This window comes from Fundulus heteroclitus, chromosome 13 (assembly GCF_011125445.2).
Source record: "Fundulus heteroclitus isolate FHET01 chromosome 13, MU-UCD_Fhet_4.1, whole genome shotgun sequence".
Taxonomy (NCBI): Eukaryota; Metazoa; Chordata; class Actinopteri; order Cyprinodontiformes; family Fundulidae; genus Fundulus; species Fundulus heteroclitus.
Genome location: NC_046373.1, coordinates 37,654,862 through 37,671,139, shown reverse-complemented (window position 1 = coordinate 37,671,139; position 16,278 = coordinate 37,654,862). Strand labels below are relative to the sequence as shown.

Below are 16,278 nucleotides of genomic sequence, written 5' to 3'. Positions count from 1 at the left end.
CCTAGCATCGCGGGGCTCCTGAACGAAGCGACTAAGGAGAAGATGGCTTTCTATCAAGCCTTGAAAAAAGAACTGCTCTCCCCAGAGACGGCTGTGAATCTCCTCGAAGCGCAGGCGGCAACAGGGTTTCTGATCGATCCTGTAAAAAACCAACGCATGCCTGTTGATGAAGCTGTCAAATCGGGTCTTGTCGGTCCAGAGCTGCATGAGCGTCTCCGGTCGGCAGAGCGAGCCGTCAGCGGCTACAGTGATCCGTACACCGGCAAAAAGGTCTCCGTTTTTCAAGCCATGAGCAAAGGCCTAGTAAAGAAAGACCAGGGCATCCGTCTGCTAGAAGCCCAGCTTTCCACAGGAGGAGTTATCGACCCCATTAAGAGCTGCCGCGTCCCTAATGACGTGGCCTGCAAGCGAGGATACTTTGATGAAGAAATCAGCAAGACCTTGAACCAAAACACAGACGAGACAAAACTATTTTATGACCCCAACTCACAGGAGGATGCCACCTACGCACAACTCATGGATAAATGTGTGACGGACAAAGAGACGGGGCTGCCTCTGCTCCCCCTGTCAAAGAAGGCTCCAAAGCCAAAGGAGGACAAACAGATAACCGAGGCCAAAACGAAAGAGGCGCTAAACCAGGAGACCATGGAGCTGGAGTACGGACCTTTCAAAGGCAGGAAAGTCACCGTTTGGGAGATCATAAACTCTGAGTACATCACAGAGGAACAGAGAATAGAACTGATCCGTCAGTATCGAATGGGACTGGTAACAATTGAGAGGCTGATAAAGATTGTGATAACAACAGTTTACGAAAAAGAGAACAAACCAAAGGAAGAAGCTGGTTTTGAAGGCCTGAGAGGACCGGTCACTGCCGCCTCACTGCTCGACTCCAACGTCATCGACAAAGCCACGTTTGACCAACTCCAGCAGGGGAAAAAGCTTCCCAAAGAAGTCAGTGAGAATGAGAAAGTCCGCAAGTACCTGCGTGGCACTGACCGAATCGATGGCGTCACTATGGAAGACTCTGACGAGAAGTTTAGCATCTATGAGGCAATGAAGAGGCACATGTTACAGCACAACACTGGACTGGCACTGCTGGAGGCCCAAGCTGGCACCGGATTTATAACCGATCCAGTGAAAAACCAGCAGTACTCTGTGGACGACGCCGTGAAGGCTGGAGTAGTTGGCCCTGAGCTTCACGAGAAACTGCTGTCGGCTGAAAAAGCAGTGACTGGATACCGTGACCCTTACACGGGCAATAAGATCTCCCTGTTCCAAGCCATGAAGAAAGAGCTGGTGCTGAGGGAACACGCCATTCCTATTCTAGAAGCCCAGATTACAACCGGAGGCGTGATCGATCCCGTCAGCAGCCATCGCGTTCCCAACGACGTCGCCGTCCAGCGCGGCTTCTGTACTAAAGAAATGTTAAAATCGTTCAACGAACCGACGGGCGACATCAAGGGCTTCACCAACCCCAACACCAACGAAAGGGCGACTTACAAACAGCTGCTGGAGAAATGCAGAAGAGATCCCAGCACCGGTCTGTGCTACCTGCCTCTGTCGAAGGTGGAAGCTCCCGCAACCACGGAGAAATCCTACGAATACACCGAGGAGCAAGCTCAGAAAGATCTGACCAACACCCAGATTGAGATCCCGCATCCCAGCTTTGCAGGAAAGAGCATGACCGCCTGGGAGGTCATGAACTCAAACATGCTCCCTGAAGAGGAGAGGCTGCGGCTTCTGGAGCAGTATCGCTTGGGCCACATCACAAAGGAAAGGATGCTCATCATCATCATCGAAATCATCGAGCAAAGAGAGACGCTGAAGCTGGAGCAGAGCATCTCGTGTGACGTGATCAGGAGAAGAGTTACCATCGAGGAGCTGTACAGTTCTCGGATCATTGACCTGCACACGTACAACCTCCTGAAACAAGAGAAGATGAGCATCCGAGAGGTGATGGAGATGCCTTCGGTCAAGCAGTACCTCTTTGGCACCGGTTGCATAGCAGGGATTTTATCAGACACTCCTTCTAAAATCAGCATTTACCAGGCTATGAAGAATGGCAAGATTAAACCCCAAGTTGCTCTGAAGCTCCTGGAGGCGCAGGCAGCAACAGGATTCATGATTGATCCAGTAAAAGACGAGCTCCTAACAGTTGATGAAGCCGTACGCAAGGGCCTTGTTGGCCCGGAGCTCCATGACAAGCTTCTCTCAGCTGAGCGTGCAGTGACTGGATACAGGGACCCGTACAGCGGAAAGGTTATTTCTCTCTTCCAGGCCATGAAGAAAGACCTGGTTCCTGAAGACTATGCCTTGAGCCTTCTGGAGGCCCAGAATGCCACCGGAGGACTGATGGATCCCGAATACTACTTCCACCTCCCTGTAGATGTGGCCCTGCAGCGTGGATACATCAACAGGGAAACCCTGGACCGGATAACCGAGCCTACGGCAGATGTGCGCGGTTACGTCGACCCAACGACGGACGAGGATCAGACCTACGCGCAGCTGCTGAAGAGATGCAGAGTGGATAAAGACAGCGGGCTGCGGCTGCTTTCCTTGGCGGACAGACGGCTTCTCTTCAAGGGTCTTAGAAAACAAATCACTGCAGATGAGCTCCTCCGTTCACAGATTATTGACCAGAAGACCTACAATGAACTCATTGAAGGCATCATCACGGTGGAAGAGGTCAGCAGAGAACTGAAGAAGTACCTTGAGGGCAGCAGCTGTATCGCGGGCGTGTACGTGGAATCTACCAAAGACCGCCTTTCCATTTACCAGGCGATGAAGAAGAACATGATCAGGCCAGGAACCGCCTTTGAGCTGCTCGAAGCTCAAGCCGCTACAGGATATGTCATCGATCCCATCAAGAACCTGAAGCTGAATGTCACAGAAGCTGTAAAACTGGGAGTCGTTGGCCAAGAGTTTAAAGACAAACTCCTCTCAGCCGAACGAGCTGTCACCGGCTACAGAGACCCCTACTCAGGCCAGGTCGTTTCTCTGTTCCAGGCAATGAAAAAGGATCTCATCCTGAAAGACCACGGGATCCGGCTGCTGGAGGCCCAGATCGCCACGGGGGGGATAATCGATCCTCAGGGGAGCCACCGTCTGCCAGTTGAAACGGCTTATGAGCGCGGCCTCTTCGATGAGGAAATGAACACGATCCTCACTGACCCCTCCGACGACACCAAGGGCTTCTTTGACCCAAACACAGAGGAGAACCTCACCTACCTGCAGCTGATGGAGAGATGTATGACGGACCCTGAGACCGGCCTTCGCCTCCTGCTGATGAAGGAGAAGAAACGGGAGAGGAAGACGTCTTCCAAGTCTTCGGTTCGCAAACGGCGGGTCGTCATCGTTGATCCGGAGTCGGGCAAAGAGATGTCCGTGTATGAAGCATATCAAAAAGGTCTCATTGACCAGCAGACCTACATGGAGCTGTCAGAGCAGGAGTGTGAATGGGAGGAGATAACCTTAACCTCCTCTGATGGAGTTGTAAAGTCCATGATCATCGACAGAAGGTCCGGACGGCAGTACGACATCGATGATGCAATCTCAAGAGGCCTGATCGACAAGTCTGCTCTGGATCAGTACCGCTCTGGAACACTGTCCATCACAGAGTTTGCGGACATGCTGTCTGGGAACATGAGCGGCAGCAGATCACGTTCTTCCTCCTTTGGCTCCTCCTCCTCCTACACCGCGAGTCCGATACCTTCCATAAAGACACCAGCGACCACGTGGAACGACCCAACCGAGGAGACCGGGCCTGTGGCTGGAATACTGGACACAGAGACGCTGGAGAAGGTTTCGGTCACAGAGGCCATTCACCGGAACCTCGTGGACAATATAACAGGCCAACGGCTGCTGGAAGCTCAGGCCTGCACTGGCGGGATTATCGACCCCAACACCGGAGAGAAGTTCTCTCTGACAGACGCCATGAATAAGGGACTTGTGGATAAGATCATGGTGGACCGCATCAGTTTAGCTCAGAAGGCGTACAACGGGTTTGAGGATCCCAGAACTAAGACTAAAATGTCCGCTGCCCAAGCTCTGAAGAAAGGATGGCTTTACTACGAGGCTGGACAGCGGTTCCTTGAGGTCCAGTATCTCACCGGTGGGCTGATCGAGCCAGACGCTTCTAGCAGAGTCCCCATCGATGAGGCGGTGAAGAAGGGCACCTTAGACACCCGCACAGCCCAGAAGCTACGAGACGTCAGCGCATATTCCAAATACCTCACCTGCCCCAAGACCAAGCTGAAGATCTCCTACAAGGATGCCATGGAAAGAAGCATGATCGAGGAAGGGACCGGTCTGCGTCTGCTCGAAGCGTCGTCTCAGTCCACCAAAGGCCTTTACAGTCCCTACAGCATCAGCGGTTCTGGTTCAGCTACTGGATCCCGCTCCGGTTCCAGAACTGGTTCCAGGTCAGGCTCCAGAAGAGGGAGCTTTGATGCCACAGGGTCTAGTTTCACAACTACCTTCTCGTCGTCGTCCTATGGCTCACCGAGCTACAGCCGGCGGTACTGAGCAGGAGGATGTGCTGTAGAACCACAACGCTCACCAGATGCCTACTTCCCTGTGGAATAAAGACCTCCTTTATTCTGCTCTGCATGGGCGTGTCAAAACACTTTTAAGTTTTCATTTTCTGCCAACTTATTCCTTCAGTTTATTGTATATTTTAGACTCGCTGTTAGGCCCGCCGCGTATGGCGCCTCTTCAGATCCACCATCTGTTCTGTTGGCAGAGCAACAAACGTCTCAGTTGTACATGACTTTTTTAAATGTTGATTTTAAAATGCGCATTTAGTCTTCCAGAAACACACATTTATTTCCTAAAAACACCGCCGGACTGTTAGCAGAACCAAATTGGATGTACAAACTAAGGTTTCTGGACATGTGTATATTTCTGGAATCAAGACAAAAAGCTTCTCTGCAGAGCAGAATATGGAGTCTATCAAACGTCTGCTTAGAGAACGCCAAGCTTCAAGATCTTTACTCTGCTGGGCCACACTGCCATATTTACTCTAAAACGCATAAAGCAAACTTCATAACCACACAGCCGTCATAAATCCTGCAGTCAGAGCAACGTGAGCACGCTGGAATAATCCTCACCTGGAGACAAACACGACGACCAACATCTGACACCAACTGATATAAATCCCTGCTTTTCCTGGAAGCCCAGAGAGGTGAATAAAGTCCGAAGCATTTCCTCTGCTTCAGTGCTAGACTGTTGGGATCTAATCTTTCCTTTTTGCTCTGTGTTTCAGCTCTTGGTTCTCCTCCAGCTCGTTGCTCAGACGTCAGCTTCAGACGTTGTGTGGACTCTGCTCTTCAGGATTTAACGCCACCGTGCTGAAACACAACCGCTGCTCCGCTGCTTAGTTTGGTGGATTTGTACAGATCTGCAGAACACGTTCTCCGTTTCACAGGGAACCTTAGGAGGCGGTGCAGACCTTAAACTGACGCATGGAAAAGAAATAAAAGTTGGTACGCTGAGATTTGAAGCCTTTTTAGCCAGGATTAACATTTTCAGACGACTTTTTCATTTCACAGAAACCTTTAGTTCCCTCAGAGAGCCGAGGTAAAAGCCATGAGTTAACATCGCTTTGAGAAAGATCTTTAAGCTTTGCCGCACACCCAGTGTTTGTTTTTGACACTAAACTTGTTTTCATGTTCTTTGTAAAGCAGCACATTTGATCTATATCTCCTTTTATTTTCATATTCTGTATTTCTGCTTTGCATGGTTTACTAACATATAAAAGATGCAACAGTTATATCCTTCAAAGCTTATTTTTTGCAATGTTTCCAGAGGTTTGAAGGAAGTGTTTTAGTGAGAGGTCATCAAGCCTTCTTTGAAATGGTGTATTTATAAGAAATGGGACGAAATGGGAAGTTTGTTGTTACACCTTAAGCCTGTAAATAAACACAAATTAAAAGAAAAAATCTCTCTTTATTTTTATTTTGTCTTGCCTGCTGTCTGAATAAAGACTAAACATACAAGGTTTTACTTTTCTAATATTTTTTTACTTGATCAGAAGAATGAGCAGAGTATTAACTAATAAAACTATTCGACAGATTTACTTAAAAAGTCGTCTAAAATGGATTCCTCTCCGTCAACGAGCAAAATGTGCACGTCCCAAAAACTGTAGTAAAAATATTGTTTCAGTCTTTAAATATGTCCGCCTTTCAAAACAACATCAGACGGCAATATTTTTATAAATATAAATCACATTTGTAGGATTTAAATCCTTTAAAGGACAACTTATTGGCTCTGTGTATGCGTGGATTCCCTCTGGGTGCAATTTTAGCCTAAAATAGTCCTATCAATGATTATATTTTGGAGATTTTAACCTCTAAAGCTGACATTTTGATACAGATCCATTCTGTGTTTCTAAAGAAAGCGATAGTGGTTCTGGTTCTGATTGCAGAGTTCTTCATGGACAGCCTGTAGTTGTGACCATGGCCCGCTGATGGTTCCCCACATTAAGGTAAAAACGAGGAGACAGCAGGTTCTGTTCGGCCCACATTCACATTGGACTCTGTGATCTTAAATTCAATTCAATTTTATTTATATAGCTCCAATTCATGAAACGTGTCATCTCGAGGCACTTTACAAAGTCCTTAAAGCCAGTTAAACAGATCTAACTAAACACGCTTTTTATCTCCTGTTTTTATGATCCTTCTGTGAAGCACTTTGTAATTTTTTATGCAGAAAGGTGCAAAAAAAAAAAAAAAGTTTTCTGAATTAGTGAGTTTATCATTTCTGGTTTGGATTTTTTTTTTTTTTTTTTTTTTTTTTTTTACCAAATCCTGCAGTTACTGTGACAAAAATGTCATAAATACCTAAAAATTGTGTCCAAAATGAATGAAACGTTTAGAGCTCTAGTTAGAGCTGCAGGTTATTAAGCTTTAAAAGGGAGAGAGGTTCTTAGAGTGGTAACTTTGGGCTTTTCTGGGGGTTAAGTTCGCTGCAGGGTTCTGGTCAGGGTCTGCTCTGTAGTTGGACCGAGACACCAGAGGTTCTGCTGAAGGTCCTGGTTGGACCACAGAACCATCTGCTCCCTTCTTAGTTTAATTTAAATGTTCTTAATTTAGTGAAAGATCAGCTTTTTGTTTCAAATATCTAACATTTATTTTTCTCAGTGTGACCGTGAAATGATCAGATTCTGGGGTTCTGGCTGTTAACACCTGCTCTGGGTCTGGGGGGGGGGGGGGGTTTCCCCGGGGGGTTTACGGCAACACGCTGGTCCTGTGACACAAACTTAAGACCCGTTCCCAGGCTGGATAAGAACCGTCATGTCGGAACCACGCCAGCCCAAATGCTCCCGGTGCCGGAACCACGGCGTCTTCACGCGGAAGAAGGGCCACAGCAGGTGCCCGTTCTCCGGCTGCGAGTGCTGGAAGTGCGGCCTGCTGACCCAGCGGACCCAGGTCAGCGCGCTCCACCGGAACCTGGACCGGGCCCGAAACCACAAGACCGGCCCGGAACCGCCGCGACCCGGGCCCGGACCGGCTGCAGGACCCGGGGCTTCTGCGGGCGCGCTGGACCCGGAGAGGATGGGAACCGAAGCCCGGAGCCGCCGAACCGAGCCGGGAGGAGAGCCCGGCTCAGACAGCAGAGATGTTCCGAGCTGTAAGAACCAATCCATGTCGGTTCGGGTCCATAAACCCAGTTGGTTTCGTTTAGATTAAAATTCTGCTTTCTGCAGCAGAAACTAATATTTTAAAGTCATTCTAATGAGATTTTAGCCCAATTTATCTTAAAGAAACTCAACGTGTTGATTACAGCAGTTTTGTTTTGATCAATGGTTGATTTTGTTAAGAGAAACTAACAGAAAAAATGAAAATAATTTAATTAACTAATTTATTAAATATATGAACTTATGCAGGTAAATTAGAAATATGAGCTAAATGTGAAAAACTGAATTAAACTGGAAGATTTCAGCTAGAAATCAGGGAGAATTTCAGGACCGATTAAAATATTTAGAGCAGATTATTTTTACTGCAATTTCCAAGCTGTATGCAACGAAATTTCGTTCTGCACGCACTCTGTGTATACAAAATGACAAATAAAATGGTCCAAGTCTAAGATTAAAATGTGGATATTTTCAACTGGATCAAGCATTTTACATCAATGGTAATAAAACTGTAAATAGTTTTTAAACAACTGATTTTAGCAAAGCACAGAAGTTCTGCTGCTTTCAGTTCATGTTCTGCAGAAACTTTTGAATAATTAAGAGTTCAGGTGAATTATGATAACAACCACAATAAAATGTCAGAGTGCCTGTAAATGTGACAATATGATTTATTTTAAATAAATCCCAAAAAGCTGAACAACCTGTGGGGGAGAAGGAGCCGTCAGTTTGTGCCAAATCAAATAAAGAAATAAAACAAAAGAAAGAATCCCCAAAAGGCTGGCAGACATGTAACAATGATAAAAACGTAAATGAGTAATTTTATTTAATGCAACTATTAACCAGCAGAATTAAAGCACCCCTGCTTAACAATAAATGTCCATGACAGCCGCCATCATTTAAATAAGTAAATAATGTGTATTTCAACATTTAACTTCTTGTCCAACACTTTTCAGCAGCGTGTAAAATAAACCATTTTATCCTAAACTATGTTTGTTAGCAGATCAGTGAATTTTTCTGTTCATCTTTTATTTTCAATAAAAATAATAATATAATAAGATTGACTGAAAACCAGAATAAAATCAGAAAATCAGCAGAGGAGTTAAATCTAGATGAGAAACATTTTTACTCTGCAGGTTCTTTCCTTTTTCTCCAGGTTTGGTCCATGTTGGGGATTCAGGGCAGCCGGTTCCTCCTCCTCCTCCTCCTCCTCATCTGCAGCTCCTCTCTCCAACCTTCTCCTCCAGCAGCTTTCCTTCACCTCCAGACCTCCTGCTCTACCTCCCATGTTTGCCTCCAGGCCACGCTGGCCTCTATGAGGGCCTCTGCAGACCCCTGATGCTGCAGGAGGTCACGCACTACCCTGCTCTGCCAACAGAGGTCAGACATGCTACATCCATCTGTTCATCCATATGTTCATCCATCCATCTATCTGTTCATCCATCTGTTCATCCATCCATCCATCCATCTATCTGTTCATCCATCTGTTCATCCATCCATCCATCCATCTATCTTTTCATCCATCTGTTCATCCATCCATCCATCTATCTGTTCATCCATCTGTTCATCCATCCATCATCCATCCATCCATCCATCATCCATCTGTTCATCCATCCATCCATCCATCCATCCATCCATCCATCCATCACCCATCCATCACCCATCCATCCATCCATCCATCCATCCATCCATCCATCCATCATCCATCCATCTGTTCATCCATCATCCATCCATCCATCCATCCATCCATCATCCATCCATCCATCCATCACCCATCCATCACCCATCCATCCATCCATCCATCCATCCATCCATCCATCCATCCATCCATCATCCATCCATCTGTTCATCCATCATCCATCCATCCATCCATCCATCCATCCATCCATCATCCATCCATCTGTTCATCCATCACCCATCCATCACCCATCCATCCATCCATCCATCCATCCATCCATCCATCCATCCATCCATCCATCATCCATCCATCTGTTCATCCATCATCCATCCATTCATCCATCCATCCAGCCAATCATACATCCATCCATACATCCATCTGTTCATCCATCTGTTCATCCATCTGTTCATCCATCTATCCATCCATCTATCCATCCATCCATCCATCTGTTCATCCATCCATCCATCTGTTCATCCATCCATCCATCCATCTGTTCATCCATCCATCCATCCGTTCATCCATCCATCTGTTCATCCATCCATCCATCCATCCATCCATCCATCCATCATCCATCCATCCATCCATCCATCCATCTGTTCATCCATCATCCATCCATCCATCCATCCATCCATCCGTCCATCCTGTGTTGGTTGGTTCTGTTGGGCTCATGCGGCGTCTTCCTGTCTGTTCTTCTTGTCAGGACTGTAGGATGATCTTCTTCCCCTTCCATCTTCCTCCTCCTCCTCCTCCAGACGGTTTCCTCGATGCATCTTCTGCAGCTTCTGCCTACAGATACGGACCCTGATGGACCGACCAGAGATTCCCGTCATGTTATCACCCAGTTTGTTTTCCTGCACACGTTGCTGTGACTTTCTGCCCAAACCTAATTTCCTGTTCATGTTTGATAAAAGTTTGAAGCTTTGGTTGCTGTAGAGCTTTAGCTCAGTTAACAGCTAGCAGTTTAGATCAGATAAAAGGACGCTACACCCCATGTTCGCTACCTGAAATAAAACGTGTTGTCTACAACAGAGCTGTCAGGGTCCATGAAAGCAGGAGGACAGGACTAAACCTTTATGGGAGGATTTTACCCGCAGAAAGAAAAGCGGTTCTGGGTTAGACCAGGGTTCATGAAGGTTCACAACGTGTCTGTAAATATTCAGAAAACTGAAGCAAAGTGTGATATTGAAGGTCTCTGACTGACTGGTCTGGAGGGATCAGGATGTCTTCTGGATGAGTTGGTCCACCCACTAATCCCTTCTACTGAAGATAAAAACATGCAGGAGGTTGGATTAATCAGAAATATGTCTGCTGGGTCATGATGACAGAAAAATCAGCTCCTCACTGAGAAAAAGATTCAGGTCTGAGTCCAGAAGGATTCTCAGGTTTCAGACTTCTTGGTTTGTACCAGTACTTTTTCTTCTGAGCAGGAAGTTCTGGAGATGTTTAGTTTATCTGTTTCTGGAGGTCTGGCTTGAGATTTACCAGGTTTAATCTTGTTTCTGTGGATTTTCTGACCCAAAGCCACTTTATGTTGTCAGGAAGCAACAGAAGAAGCTCAGTCTTCACACAAACAACATCTGAAGAGGACCGTCCTCACTAACTTCCTGCTGAGCTGCTGCCTTAATGCAGATATTACTGATCAGAGATCCACAAACACACCGTGTTCTTCATTATATCATTTGTAAAAATTATTACTGGATCAGATTAACCAGAGATGCTGATTGTTCTGATAAACGGTACGGAGGCCTCGTAAAGCTTTACATTTTGTAGTGAAGTTAAATTAGAACAACTAGATCCTTTCGCTTTAGGCCTCACAAATGGAACAAATTTGATGCCTAAATAAAGTAAAACTTTATTTAGTAAAACTTTATTTAGATCTTTAACAAATGAGATCTGGTGACTCTAAATGAGATCCAAATGCTCAAATCAGGTGAAAATCAGAAATGTTTCAGGCTAAATCCAGGAGAACAGGCAGATCAGGTCAGTGACAGAAAAATACAAAACTCAGTCTGTGGTTTGGACAGAGTCCAGATGAAGGAGACTGGAGCCGTGAAACTGTTTTAATGTTGGTCATACAAACACATTTCTGTGGGAATGACGTTTTTATGCTGCAGCATCAATAAAAAGCATTTAGACTTTTTTTATTTTCACCCATAGATGAAACTTTTATGTCTAACCATCCAGGTTCTGGTGTTACTTTGGGGTTCTGCAGTATGTCCACCAGGAGGCGCAGCAGCACAGTCTCAGCAGACATCTGCAGAACCTCTGGGTCTGCAGAACCTCTGGCCCGGTTCATTTGCACATGGAAGCAAGGTTAAAGGAAAACATCTATTTTGGTGTTTTTGATCAAATGTCTAAAACGTCCAGAGATTATTTTGCTTGTTTCTCTTTGTGTCATCGTAGATAAAGGCTGTCCTTTAGGGACTTTAAATAAATGTTAATAGTTTTAAACAGGAAGCATCTGGGCCGGTTCCTGAGCTCCATCAGTGAGCCATGGCTGCTGTTAATGAGGAGAATGTGAGAACTCCTCCAGATGTTTTGAGCTGGGTCTGTGGGAGCTGGGTCTGTGGGAGGAAGCAGTCCGGTGGGGAGAACCCAGCCATGCACAGCGAGAACGCGCAACCTCCATGCAGGGAGTCTCCAAGCTGGGTTTCAAACCGAGGACTGCCTTAAGGATTTATGCCATACAAGTGAAAGCACAAAAACTAATCGTTTTAGATAATCTGATATTTGTGGCTCTGGATCCTGTCCTCAGCCTACATGCTAATCTGGGCCTCGTGGATTTTAGTCTCTCTGGACCGGTGCTTAGATCAAATCTGTCAGGGTTTAGTTCTTCCTGCTTCACCATGGAAACCATTCACTCAGCCCAGCTCCACTCCATGCCGGAGCGCAGGATCAGTTTCACCTGCTGCAATAATCAAGTCTAGACTCATTCCACCTGTATAACTTCCTATATAAGCTCGTCTCAGTCTACTCTTCCCTGCTGGTTCATCATCAACCTTCCCATGTCTGCTCATGAGCACCCTCGTCACGCTCCAACCCTGCATGCATCAGACTTCGTTCCTCGCCGCCTTCCGCCGCCGTAAGTCAGCTGTTTCCCCCCATGTCAGCCCACCTGGCTACCCACCTGCCTGTGATTCTCTCTGCTCTGCCGTACTGCTGGCTCAACTGCTACCCCAGCGCTCCAAGAACTCCCTCACTGCTCTAAGGGCTTCCTGCCTCTGCAGCGCTCTCCGGTTCTCCTGCTCTCACCATCCACCTGCTCCAGCCTGGTAATGGATTCTGGTTCTCTTCATCCACAACCCATCTCTCTTCAATAAAACTCACATACGAAGCTCTGTGTGGTGTTTAATCTGTCCAACACGTCTAGGACCCATATCAGAATTGTCCTACATCAGACCCGTGAAGTCTAGTGACCTGCCCATTGTCTTACCTTCAGACTATCTGCTTCTCATATGGACCTTATTTGTAAATGTAAGCAGAGTCCTGAGAGAAGAAACCTCAAAATGCACAAACGTGTCAGGAAGCAGCTGGAAGAGGAGCTAGAAGACGTGCAGCTCCAGGGTTTAAGCATCAGGCGCGATCAGCCTGCTTCCATGGTTCCTGCGTTCCTGATTTCTGGCGACGGTCTTTGGGTTGAAAAGGAAAAATAAATGGTAAAACGTATTTTTGCAAGGCAATGCTTGTGTGCTTGCATTTTCATCGCTACAGTGAGATATAACCGATGCATCCATGAAGAAAGGAGTCAGCGTTAAGGAAAAAAGCCCTGAACGTTGAAACGTGCAGCGGGTGTTGGAGGCCGCGGTCTGAAGCGTGGCGGAGTCGAAGCTGAGACACGTTCCCAGACCTGCTTCTGTCAGGAAGATCCGGTGCAGTCCAATCAAACCGCCGTCTCTTTGATTGTCTTAGAGTCAGACCCGAATAAAAGAAGTTTACGGGCGTCATCTGAAGGCGGTCTGGAGGAATTTCAGAACTTTAGCAGCTGACAAAAGCTGGTACCAGAGAAGCGGCTTAGTTTACGGAGCCGCCCAAAGCTTTGCAGAACTCCCTATTGTTGTTTTAAACCTGAACGCTTTAATTATTTTTCATTCTCCGCCGCCAGCCTGCTACTGTTGACACCTCCAACAGGAATTACCACCCTGGATGGTTAGAATGCTTCCTTGAGTCGGACCGATGGGGCCACATTGACTCCACTCAATGGTGCAGAAACACAATGGCAGAATTAGAGGCGTGCTGCTGAGCCGATGGGGGGGGGGGGACGCCTCCATTCTGTGCTGCAGGACGTCTTCAGCCTGAGAGACGCTGTCTCCTCTGTTTACACAAGAATCTGTCAGCAGAGAATACATCCAGGTTAAGATCATTGTTCTGTTCAGCCAGCAGAGCCTTCCTGCTCTGGTCATGAGGTTCTGCTGAAACTGGACCAAGCTTCAGCCGTCATACCGATGGACCCACAGTTAACGCCGCAGTGCTTTGGTTTACACGAGTTCATGAGGACTGCAGGGGGTAAAACGAGCCCCGATCATCAGCCGTCCTCCGATGTGCTCCACTGATGGTGTGAGGTGTTGGTCCTGAGGAAAGAAGACGAGACGGGAACCTTCAGAGCTGACAGACAGAATGCTGCCGGGTCTGAACAACTTGTCTGTTCATAATTATTTTAAACTTTGCCTTCAGAGGAAAAGAAACCACAGATGAAGGGCTTGGTGTTTGGCATTCCTCCTGACTCCTCTGCACTGCCAGAGCTCAGGTTCAGTGGCTGTAAAACAAGCCCAAACCTTCACCATCCACCACCGTGTGTGTGTGTGTGTGTGGTGTGTGGGGGGGGGGGGGGGTGGACATTGGAAAATGTCCATCTGCTGCTGTTGATTTGTCATAAAGTTATTACTATGAAATGCTTAATGATTTGATACGTCTACTGATCTCAGACTATCGTTACAGCAGAATATGCAGATTTTTAGCAGAGCCTGGAAACGGTCCTCCACCTGTAAACTGCTCCTCTGTCTTACCAACTTGTCAGTAGCTACGTTCACATGGACAAAAGTAATCAGAATAAAAAGTATTGTGATCGGATCAAGCTCAATCAGAATGAAATTGTAATGAGAGAGGTGATTACCGGCCTCACCACGCTCCACTGCTCATCAACAGCTCAGCTGTGGAGGTGGTCAGCAGCACCAAGTTCCTGGGGGTGCACATCACGGACAACCTCACCTGGACTGTGAACACCACGTCACTGGTGAAGAGGGCACAGAAGCAACTGTACTTCCTGCTGAGGATGAGGAGAGCCCACCTGCCCCCCGCCATCCTCACGACTTTCTACAGAAGCACCATAGAGAGCATTCTGACCAGCTGTCTCTCTGTGTGGTGTGGAGGTTGCAGTGCCTCCGACTGGAAGAACGTGAGGAGAGTGGTGAGGACAGCAGAAGGGATCATCGGGGCTCCTTTCCCTCCATAAAAGACATTTCATCGCTGCATGTCCCGTAACATCATCAGCGATCCCTCACACCCCCCCCATGGACTGTTCTCCCTGCTGCCTTCTGGGAAGAGGTTCCACAGCATCCGCTGCAGGTCCACCAGGTTCTGCAAAAGCTTTTTCCCTGCTGCCATCAGACTGTTGAACTGCTGAAACTATAAACTGGACTCTGTACCACATTCACATATTTGCACTTTGCATCATTGCATCCTTATCTAGCATTACAAATGCTGCCGAACTCTCAGTTTCTAAAATGCATTCTTGCACAAATCATTTCTGCACATACAAATGGTTTTTAAAAAATACTCACCTGTACACTGTGATCGCACACTGTCTCTTTCTCCTGCATTATTTACATTTAATTGTTTACCTTTAAATCACTGCTGCACTTTATCCTGTAATTTACTGTAATTTACTGTAGTTTTCAAGCTGTATGCAAACGAAATTTCATTCTGTATGCACTCTGTGCATACAAAATGACAAATAAAGTTGTCTAAGTCTAAGATTTATGCTGATTATCCAATCAATGTGCCTGTAAACTCTGGCCAGGATCAAGTTATTGTGAATGTGGCAAACTGACCCACGATTGCGTCCAACGTAAACGTGACGTATTTCTGCCTTGGTGAGAGGTGGAAAATCTGCCGGGGCTCCAGATGCAACCTGTTGGAAGCATTAAACGAGCTCCAAATTGTTATTTATTCAGTAACGTTTCAGCCGTAATCAGCAGCAGTCCAGGCTGGGCGCTCTGATGACAAACAAACTGGTTTTAAACTGTCTGCTTTATTTTTTTGCTCAGCAAAGACGGTGCGCGTCAGCTGATTCTGATTCATCAGAATTTCTCCAGAATCAACCCGGAGAAGAAGCCAGGATGCTCTGCAGGACCTCCAGCCTTTGGACCTGAAGGATTCTGCCTGAGCAGCTGCAGCAGGATTATTGCTGTCTGCGGTTCGTTGTTCATTAAATGGTTTTAAAGTTCCCGTAAGACAAACAGAAAGTGACAGCTGATGGGGGTGGGGTTGCTGGCATTCCCTGTGCCTTCCAGAGAACTCCAACATGGCAAATGCCTGGCAACCCACAGCGCCGCTCCGCCGACATGAAACTAGCATTCAGACATTCGACTTCCTCCTGCACAGAGAGAAGGATCCAGTTCTGTCTGACTGAGCAGAGCAGCTTCTTTAGTTCATGGGCTGCTGATCCACCAAATGCATCTAAATCAGCTCTGTTACCTCATTAAAAACTGACACTTTCTGATCAGGGAGGGTAAAAAATCCTTCTCAGTTTCAGTCCATAGTAAAATGCTCTGTTACTCCACAGATTTTATGTGTTAGCTTCAATATGAAGGTGGCTTTAGCAAATACGCCAGCTTTCTGTCTAAAATCTGATGTTTGAGACACTTTGTTGGCTTTCTGGCTTTTCTGCATGGAGCTCCATCCTGCTGGAAAACCCAAAGATCATCTCCAGGTCCTCTTGGGCCATTTTGACCCGTAGAACCTGCAGCAACAC

General features: G+C 46.7%; 2 protein-coding genes across 3 annotated transcripts in view; both read left to right on the top strand.

Moving 5' to 3' along the window:
- The window catches only part of pleca (plectin a), a 104,017-nt gene extending 98,078 nt beyond the window's left edge, over positions 1-5,939 (top strand). The window contains 2 exon segments of the mRNA XM_036145667.1: positions 1-5,182; positions 5,264-5,939. Of these exon segments, the coding sequence (XP_036001560.1) occupies positions 1-4,524 (4,524 nt within the window). The 3' untranslated portion in view covers positions 4,525-5,182; positions 5,264-5,939.
- Positions 5,940-7,222: 1,283 nt separating this feature from the next.
- The window catches only part of LOC110367058 (doublesex- and mab-3-related transcription factor 1Y), a 27,885-nt gene continuing 18,829 nt past the window's right edge, over positions 7,223-16,278 (top strand). The window contains exons 1-2 of one of the 2 annotated variants that reach the window (XM_021311429.2): positions 7,223-7,543; positions 7,604-7,629. In XM_021311429.2, coding sequence (XP_021167104.2) covers positions 7,293-7,543; positions 7,604-7,629 — 277 coding nt within the window. In that variant the 5' untranslated portion in view covers positions 7,223-7,292. Of the gene's footprint in view, positions 7,630-16,278 lie in introns of both variants that reach the window. The other variant, XM_036145676.1, reaches the window with a different exon arrangement.